Source organism: Culex quinquefasciatus, chromosome 1 (assembly GCF_015732765.1).
Source record: "Culex quinquefasciatus strain JHB chromosome 1, VPISU_Cqui_1.0_pri_paternal, whole genome shotgun sequence".
Taxonomy (NCBI): Eukaryota; Metazoa; Arthropoda; class Insecta; order Diptera; family Culicidae; genus Culex; species Culex quinquefasciatus.
This window is the reverse complement of record NC_051861.1, coordinates 106,978,732-106,988,083: the sequence shown is the minus strand read 5'-3', so window position 1 is coordinate 106,988,083 and position 9,352 is coordinate 106,978,732. Positions and strand designations below refer to the sequence as shown.

The window sequence follows — 9,352 nt, the reverse complement described above, 5'->3', positions numbered from 1 at the left end:
TCGTTGCTCGGAAGGCTCGCCGACGGGTCTATTATGAAAGTCCTCCCCATAGCGTCGTAGCTCGGGAGGCATCGAAAAGCCAATACCTTATCCCACTAACCCAAAAAAAAAATTAATCACGTGATGCTTGAAGGAGATGCTGTGGATTCAACGGTCTCAAGCGGTATCAACAAGTATATAGCGAAAAACTATGTGCTTGATGAGTCTGCAACTTCAACTATCGGACTAACATTCCTCCCTTTCGTTGAACTGCAGGCTTCTTGGGAGGGCGCCGGTATTGACTAATAAAGTCGGGGTCTTCAGGGGTTAAACAGTGAACGGATGGTTGGCTCCCACTGATCATTTTTGATTCATTGTTTAACTTCAGCTGATCTGTCAATAACGGAGTAGCAGCTCATTGGCAGTCAACCATGCTCATGCTCATGCTCATGCTCATTTTTCTCCTCCTCCTGGAATGCTGTCGCTCGGGGATTTCTTGACCGATGAGGGGCTGTGAAAAATAGTCGTTTTAGCCAGCTCCATAACAGTGAATCGGTTATAATCTACCTACCTGGCCTTCCCGACGTTTCCTCCTCACTAAACGACACAATTCGCCTCCACTTCGTCGACTTACGTCCCGGCCGCCTGCTCTTCGGTGGAGGAAACCTCCAGTTTGGGTTTCGTGCCGGCGCTGCAGACCACGGACGTGACGAAAAAACAAAAACAAACGACCTTCCACAATGAACAGCTAGAGACCCTAAATAGGGAGACTGGTCTAAGCTTGCTAAATCGATCTGGAAACATATGTTTTGAGCTTGCCAACACTGCCAAGTTTTGCTGGGCGTAAAGGCAAATGCTCGTTTGGATACGTCAAACTCGTGTCTGTTTGGGTACGTCAAATTCACTTCGACCAGTCTCCCTATTTAGGATCTCTATGAACAGCTGCTTGTTCTGCTGCTGTCGGATGACACCGTGTTGGAGCTGGGACTTCTTTACACCGGCGAACGGAAATGAAAAAAATCGTCATTTGCAGTGGCACCAGCAGCAACCGGGTCCCGACGGAATTTTTGTGGCTTCTGCGCAGAAAAAAATGTTTTTTTTTGTGTTTTTGACATTTCTTCATCAGACCAAGATAATGATAGAAGGTAGGAACCGTTAGTTGATTAGCGTCACACTTATTGATTAACTGATAATTTCTAATCAATTAGCCGATTATTTTAGTTGATTAGAGCATGTGTCCTGCCCCTCGAACTGAATAGACTTCTTTTTAGCAAAATGTGGTTTAGTTGATAGATTTTTTAAAATCGTGTTTTTGGGAAATATCAAAAGTCTGGACAAACAAAGTTACTAAAAATATTTTTTTAGCAACATCGCATTTTCAATCGAAAAGTACTTTATTTATAGTTATAGTCCGTTTCTCTCGAAGGTACACGCCGCGCGACATTTCAGAATGTGCCGCAGACACAGTTGCCAGCATTTTTTTGCACTTTTGGTACAATAAAAAACATACCCGGCAACAATGCCATGCAATTCGAAGAAGAAGATCAACAAAAACCAACCCTCTGGCACCACTGTAAATGGCTAGAACGTTTGACAGTCACCAAAATCTCGAAGAGCCCACGTAGTAGTATTAGTGAAGAGCCCACGTTGTTTATCGTGGGCTCTTCACTAATACTGCTGCGTGGGCGCTGTGAGTGTAGCAGTATTGGTGTTGTCTGTTTGTTTATACCAAATCTTCACGAAACATCACTTTTTGTGTGTGCAAATCTGTTACGAAAAAGGTGAGAACTGTTGCTTCCGATTGACCGGGAAGATTTGCCGGGTAGTACTGGACCGGGGACTGGCCAAGTCCCGTTGTTGATCCTTCCGAACAACTCGCTGCAATCTCCGGCAGGGTGTAACCGACCAAGTGCAGAAACATCCGTGATTCCGGTGATTGTGGCGGAGCTGGTCTTTCCGAGCATCCTTCGATAACCTTCTCCGAGGACTGGCCCACTCCCGCTGTCGACTCGCACAGTGAAATCATTTCAACACTATGAAATCATGCCATTTTTACCACGCGGTTTGTTTATTTTCAAATTTTGACAGAAAATGCGTTCTTCATCTTCTTTGTTGTCTTCATGTTCGCGTCGAACATTTAGGTTTCATAAACATGGCCGTCGTGACAGAGGGCTGACAAAAACAGAACGCGCAGTATGGGATTTGACAGCGCGCATTTGCCGAAAGTGCGGCGCGTCGTTTCGAGGCTGGTATGCCGCGTGTCTTTTTCGGGAATACGCGCAAACGCACAGAAAAAGGCGGAGAGAAAAAGTGCGGCGAGAGTGGAAATCGCTCGTTTCGATTTGGTGCCAGAGTGATAAAAAGATTTTTTCACTGACGTTTATCCTCGAGTTCAACACAACTTGTTTCACTCAGAATTAGAGTTGATAAGTTTGCGAAGCGTAGTGTCAGATAAGTCGCCGCGAAAATTTGATTTATTTCCGAAACCACAATAATAATTAAAAAAAACTGAACGGATAGACGTATCCAGTTTGAAATGGCCGCTAGGTGGCCAATGGTGTTAGAAATGACAGCTTCCATGTATTTGAATATGGGAGCTCAGGAAAACTTAACTTTTAAGCAATAAAATGATTATTTATGATAAAAGTATTGATTGATTAGGTGCCCAAAATGTGTCTAGAATATTATTAAAATAAAAACTGTTCGAAAAATTTGCAATTGAGATAAGTACACCATTCGATTCAGCAGGAATTTTGAGCACCAAAAATATATAGTTTTCATATGTTAAGTGTTTTATTTTAGAAGAAAATTAACAAAAAGTATGAAAATCGAGACATTTAGTATGGGAGCTGTCAAATCTCTCACCATCAAAAAGCAGCGTGGAGCTTTCGCTGGATTTGTCTATAGAGTTATCTACGTGCGCATGTATTGCGTGTACGTACACGAAAAAGATTGAGGTTAAATTTTGTACCCGCCAGCAAAACAAATGGGGTGCTAGTGTGCGTGAGCTCGGGCTTAGATAACTCTATTGGTGCGAAACGACCTTAACCTCTCGCAAACTTTCGCCTTTCGAACTTTCACGAGCTTTTCGCGCAGCGTGTGTAGACTTTTACCTGCTTCTCTACACAAGCACATTTTTCGAACTTCTCCCTTGTCAACGCGGCCCGCCGAAAGCTCCCAACTCGTCCATTTCAATTTTACTCCCAGTGGCATTTACTACGTAAGTCATTTTGCTCCCGCACAGAAATGCGATTTTTCAATAGTTTTCGGTGTTTAACTGTGGCAAACTATTGCCAAAATGGTAATTTAGCGGGCCGCGAGCGTGGTTTATGTGAAATTAGTTGAATTTGGATTGATATTTGTGGGGAATTTTGCGTTTTGGATTCCAGAGAGTGACGTACACGTGTTATTTTGTAATTTTGATAAATTTGTGAATTTTTCAGTTGTTTTAGCGTTTTTTGATCGGTTATAGAAATAAAATTGTCTGTAATTGTAATATTTCGCAAAATTTGTGAGATTTTCAACTAATTTCAAGCCTAATTAGCTCAACTCCAAAACATAACCTCAAAATCGCCTAACTTCCGGCTGCTGCCGCCATCACTGTGTTTACCAAACATTAACAAATCTGTTTCCTTTTCCGCTCCTTCTCCAGGTTATATCGTTATTCCAAAAATAACGTAACGATGTCGGGAAACCTAGACATTCTAGCGCTGAAGGATGACGACGTGAACAAGATGCTGGCCGCGACGACCCACGTCGGCAGCACCTCCGTCAACTTCCAGATGGAGTCGTACGTGTTCAAGCGCCGCCCGGACGGCGTCCACATCATCAACCTGGGCCGCACCTGGGAGAAGCTGCTGCTGGCGGCGCGTTGCATCGCCAGCATCGAGTACCCCGGAGAGGTAAGCGGAATCGCCGGTTACTTATTTTGGGTCAAAGAGGCCACTTCCGGCGCGGACGGCCAACGGCAAACGGCTTAAAGAACGCAAAGATGATGAATTAACTTTTCCATCTTTCGGGTCGGACCACCCATGACGCATAACTCCAAGTTACTGATTTGCGATTCGAACGCCACGAGCGCCAAGTGCCAAGTCGGCCGGAAGTTGATATTCGCCGCTAACGAAGCAAACTTCTTGAAACCACCCCCGTAAACCGTAAACAAAAAAGTCCGTCGTTGTCGTGGTGTCGATTTCTGGAGGAATTTTAAAGTTTCAATTTTACAAATTTCAATATTTTTTTGCATATGTATACGTTTGTCCCTCGAAAATCCGATTTTAAAAGTATTTTTGGGAATCGAAAAAAAAAATCCGCAAAACTCGATTTTTTTCAGCACTCCTTGTTTCTATCCAACTCGATTAAGCTTGTTGGATTAAAGTGCGAGTCTTGCTGGTAAAACTTTTTTCAAAATGTTGCTTAAACTGCTTTTTTTGCAATTCCGTCGTGAAACTATTTACTTTTCCTGTCATTCTTGAACGACGAAATAGCCTGCTTTTCTGTACCAAAAACAACAGAATCGAATAGCAACACTTTTCAAAATAAATGCTGAAAAGTTCTACTTTTCAGCACTCAAATGGGTGCTGAAAAGTTGAACTTTTCAGCACTTGTTTCGAAATGTAACACTTTTCAATTGTTTTATATTTAAACGATTTATTGACAAAATACATGAAAATTTGACTTTAAATTTCACTCAGTGTGTGTTTTTTGGAATTGCAAAAAATGTTTTATGGAACTCGTTGCAAAACTTGATTTTTTCAGCACTCTTCGTATTTATCCAACTCGGTGAACCTCGTTGGATAAATGTACGACTCGTGCTGAAAAAATCCTCTTTTTGCAACTTGTTGCATAAACTACTATTTTGTAACTATTTTCGGAAGTGTAGTAAACATGCACAACTTTTTCGGATAATTTTGCTCTAAAAAAACTAATTTTAAAAAATTAGATTTTTACTATTTTTGTGGTTTTCTTTACAAATGCAACTTTGAGTTTGCTTTCAAAGAAAAAAATCGTGACTTGCAAAAATTACGGCAGAAAAGATGCTCTCAGGCCTAAAAATAAATGGCAGAAATATAGCAAAATAATACTCAATAGATTTGAAAATAACTTCTATCAGACGCAGAAAATAAAAAGAAGGCAGAATAACAAAGCAGTTAAATCAAAAGCTAGAAAAATAAAATAAAAAGTAGAACGATGGCGAAACAGCAGTAAAAATTAAAAAAAGTTAATTGGCAGCGCAGAATTTCAAAATGAACATTGTGCCTTGTCAAATACCCATTTTCTGCCTTTTGAAATACTGGTCAATAATCTTTTTTCTGAATATTACTATTTTTAAATTTCTGATTGAAAACTTTTTGGCGTTTCTGCCTATAATTGCTATTTCGCCAAATAAATATTCTGCCGAATTGTTTTCTAAAATAAAAATTTTCTGCCGTTTGAAGCAGTAAATTTAAGATGTGAACTTCTTTAAACAATTTGACCAAATATTTATGTGGCGAAATAGAAATTATAGGCAGAAAAAGGTGGTTGGCAGAATTTCAAAAGGCAGAAAATCAAAAAGCACCAAGTCCAAACTCCAAAAAGTTTACAATCAGAAATTTATGTCGCTGAAAAATAATTTGATTTTTTTTTAAACGATGATTGCAAAATAGCAGTAAAGGCAGAATACCAAAATTGACGATACTATTATACGGCAGAAAGGGTTATATGGTCGCATATCAAAAAAGCAGAAACTTACCAAAGCAGAATGAACATGGCAGAATGTTTAAAAAGCAGTGGATTCTAGACAGTTTAAAATGCAGTAGAATTTAACGTTAGAACAAATCGAAAGAAAATTGGTCCAATCAAATAAACGGCAGATGAGTTAAATTGAAAAAAAAAAATAGAACGTTGATTCGCATAATCCCAAACGGCAGAACACCTTCTGGCAGATAATATCGATTGGCAGAACTTCAAAAGGCAGAACGTCACAGCAGAATAATTAAAAAGCAGTTGGTTAAAAGCGTCAGGAAATTGTTAGCCAGAAAAAGTGATCTTAGCAGAAGGATAGCCAAAAAAACGTCTAATTGTACACAAAATTTAATTTTTTTAATAAACCCAACACAATACCGAACGCAGAAAACCAAACGGCAGAACACCAAAATAGCAGATAATTTCAATCGGCAGAAAAAGTTGTTTGGCCAAAAGGCAGAATATCGAATCAAAATGGCAGCAACTTCAGCAATCAGATTTTTTTTGAAAAATTGATCAAAAATAAACGGCAGAAAAAAATGATATCATAGAAATGAAGAGCAGAAAGATAGTGAACAGAAAATCGATCGGAAGAACACTAACTGGCAGATAACATTAACCCACAGAAAACTAAATAGCAGAAATGATTAATTAGCAGACTTGATCTCACTGCCAAAAAAATTGAATCAAATGCCAAAAGATGCCAATCGAACGCTGACTGTCAAAAGGCAGAACACAAAAAAGGCAGAAAAAACAGAGGGCAAAAAGTTTAAACGTCTTAAATTTAATAACGTTTGGCAGAAAACTGATTCAGCCGAAACGATAAATGGCATAGGTGTTTAGGGGCATTGAATAACTATTTTCTGCCTTTTTTATGTTATGTCATTCTGCTTTTTTTTTAAATTCTGCAAAATACCCCCTTTCTGTCATTTAGTTTTCTGCCAATTGATTCACTCCCTGAGATGACTTCTAAGCCGTTCAACTTTTTAGACCATTTTCTGCCATTCAATTTTTAAAATAGATTTGATGCATTTTTCATTTTCAGAAAATGGCCTAAAAAGTTGAACGGCTTAGAAGTCATCTCAGAGAGTGAATGAATTGGCAGAAAACTAAATGACAGAAAGGGGTATTTTGCGGAATTTAAAAAAAGCAGAATGACATAACATAAAAAGGCAGAAAATAGTTATTCAATGCCCCTAAACCCGTCTGCCCCTTTATCGTTTCGGCTGGATCAATTTTAGCCTAACAGTTCTCTAACGAATGATTTCACTGCAGAAAAATTAAAAGGCAAACGATTCCAATCGATTTCACACATTTAAATGGCAGAAAAAGTTATTTTGCACAATTTGAATAGGCAGAACTATCATGGAATTGGTATTTGGCAAAAAAGGCAAACAAGTTGAAAAGCCTAAAGATGGCAGAAAATAGCATAAAATCGATTTAGAAAAAAAAGCAAAATAACCAGATTTTCGAAAGACAAAAAAATAAAGGAAGAAAGTTTCAACAATTGAAAAGTGAAACGGTCAAGAAAGTTACTTAAAATGCTTAGAAAATTGCAAAAATTCAAAAGGCAGAACAGCAAACGGCAAAAAATTGAATCAGCAGAACACTATAGAAAAGGATTCTTTGCCGAATTTTATAAGGCAGAATTATAACACGGCAGAACAATCAAAAGGCAGAAAAAGGCCATTTGATCTTCCTCAGTTTTCTGCCTTCAAACGTCACTGCGCCTTATCTTTTCGGCTAGATTATTTTTAATAGTTATCTGACAAATGATGGCATGGCAGGAAAATCAAAAGGCAGACGATGTCAATCGATCGTAGAAAATCAAAATGGCAGAAAAGGTTATTTTGCTCAATTTTCTTAGGCAGCATTATAAGTTGGCCGTAAAAATCATAAGATTCTGTCTTACGTTCAAACGTTCCAAACATTATTTTTTTAGAAAATTTATTTAAAAATGCCAAAATAACGCCAAACTAATTAGAAAATTCATTCAAAGTTAAAAAGGATTTTTCGGCAGATTTTCAATCATAAAAAAATTAAAGGCAGAATAACACAGCAGATAGGCAGACAAAAACTAAACAGTGAAATAGTTAAAAAGTGCAAATCAATCAAAGGCAGAACAGCAGGTCGTAGAAAATTTAAATTGGCAGAAAACTTAAATGTCATTTTGCAGAATTTCAAAAGGCAGAGCGATCATACGATATAACTGCCAACATGACAGAAAAATCAAAAGGCAGAAGATATAAACGTTGGCAAACTTTTTGGTAGATTTTTTTTTTGACAAAAAAAAAGAAAATTTATAAAGTGATAAAAAAGGCTGCTCGGCAGAATTTCGAAGAGCAGAACAGCAGTAGAAATAAAACAAGAGGAAGGAAGTTTTTAAGGTCTGGTAGAAAATATAAGCAGAAAACTTATTAACTGAAGTTAATTGAAAGAATTTCAAAAGGCAGAATTAAAACGGCAGAAAAATCGAAAGGCAGAAAACTCAAACGTCAAATAATTCTATTGGGCAGAAGTAGTTATGTCGTAGACATCACCGGAATTACTTTTTTGGTAGACTAGCTGGAAGTTTTTGTAGAAAACTCTTGTGAAAAGCTTAAAAAACTTCAGAAATCGGCACCCCTGCGACGAGACTCTGGTTCATCATCGTTGGCGGGTTCCATCTGCCGCGACCCGTCGACGAAGAAAAACCAGTAGAGCAAACTAGACTTCTTTCCACTGCCGGAACGGAACCCCGTTTTCATGGTCCTTTCGGTGCACATGATTGAAGTACATTCGTTTCCAGAGATGTTTGCTAGCTGGTGGTGAATGCGGGCCTTAAATTGGCACTTTCTTCAATTTGACTGATTCAAATTCACGTTACTAATATCGTTCTCCCCGTCTCTCCCCTCCCCTCCAAGGTCTTCGCCATCTCGTCGCGTCAGTTCGGCCAGCGTGCCGTGCTCAAGTTCGCGCACTACACCGAGGCCACCCCGATTGCCGGTCGCTTCACGCCCGGTGCCTTCACCAATCAGATCCAGCCGGCGTTCCGTGAGCCGCGTCTGCTGATCGTGACCGACCCGCTGACCGACCACCAGCCCGTGACGGAGGCGTCCTACGTCAACATTCCGGTCATCGCGTTCTGCAACACCGACTCGCCGCTCAAGTTCGTCGACATTGCCATCCCGTGCAACACCAAGTCGCCGCACTCGATCGGTCTGATGTGGTGGCTGCTGGCCCGCGAGGTCCTGAAGCTGCGCGGCAAGATCTCCGACAAGTGGGAGCTGAAGCCCGATCTGTTCTTCTACCGCGACCCGGAGGAGCAGGAGAAGGAGCAGGCGGCGCTGCTGGAGGCTGCCCCGGCCGCCAAGGAGATGTACACCGACGAGCCGATCCCGGCCGTCGAGGAGGGCGGAAACTGGGGCGAGGAAGCTGCTCCGGCTGCGCCCGCTGCCGCTGCGGCTGTTCCGGCCGTCGCTGGTGCCGCCATCCCGCAGATGATCCAGGCCGATGACTGGAACGAGGACGAAACCCAGACCGCCGGATCGTGGGGCGGAGCCACCGGTGGATTCTAAGGAACCCGGTGCTGGTACGCGCAAAGGGCCTTGACCGACGGTCGACTGGTCGTCGATGCTGGCCATCAATAAAAAGCTCTAAAATGAAAAGT

General features: G+C 40.7%; 1 protein-coding gene and 1 long non-coding RNA gene across 5 annotated transcripts; one reads left to right on the top strand and one right to left on the bottom strand.

The window, feature by feature from the left end:
• Positions 1–315: 315 nt before the first annotated feature.
• LOC119765481 lies at positions 316–1,046 on the bottom strand. 4 transcript variants are annotated; one of them, XR_005276762.1, is made up of 3 exons: positions 874–1,046; positions 551–736; positions 316–490 (listed from the first exon to the last, which is right to left on the bottom strand). It is a non-coding gene; the product is annotated as an uncharacterized LOC119765481 (long non-coding RNA). The 4 variants fall into 4 exon arrangements; XR_005276763.1 differs by having other exon boundaries at positions 551–727; XR_005276761.1 differs by having other exon boundaries at positions 551–749; positions 885–1,046.
• A 2,035-nt stretch (positions 1,047–3,081) lies between these two features.
• On the top strand, positions 3,082–9,352 carry LOC6048459 (40S ribosomal protein SA). Its single transcript, XM_038266723.1, has 3 exons — positions 3,082–3,199; positions 3,632–3,881; positions 8,607–9,352. The coding sequence occupies exons 2-3, from the start codon at positions 3,663–3,665 to the stop codon at positions 9,258–9,260; spliced, it is 873 nt and encodes a 290-aa protein (XP_038122651.1). The 5' UTR covers positions 3,082–3,199; positions 3,632–3,662; the 3' UTR covers positions 9,261–9,352.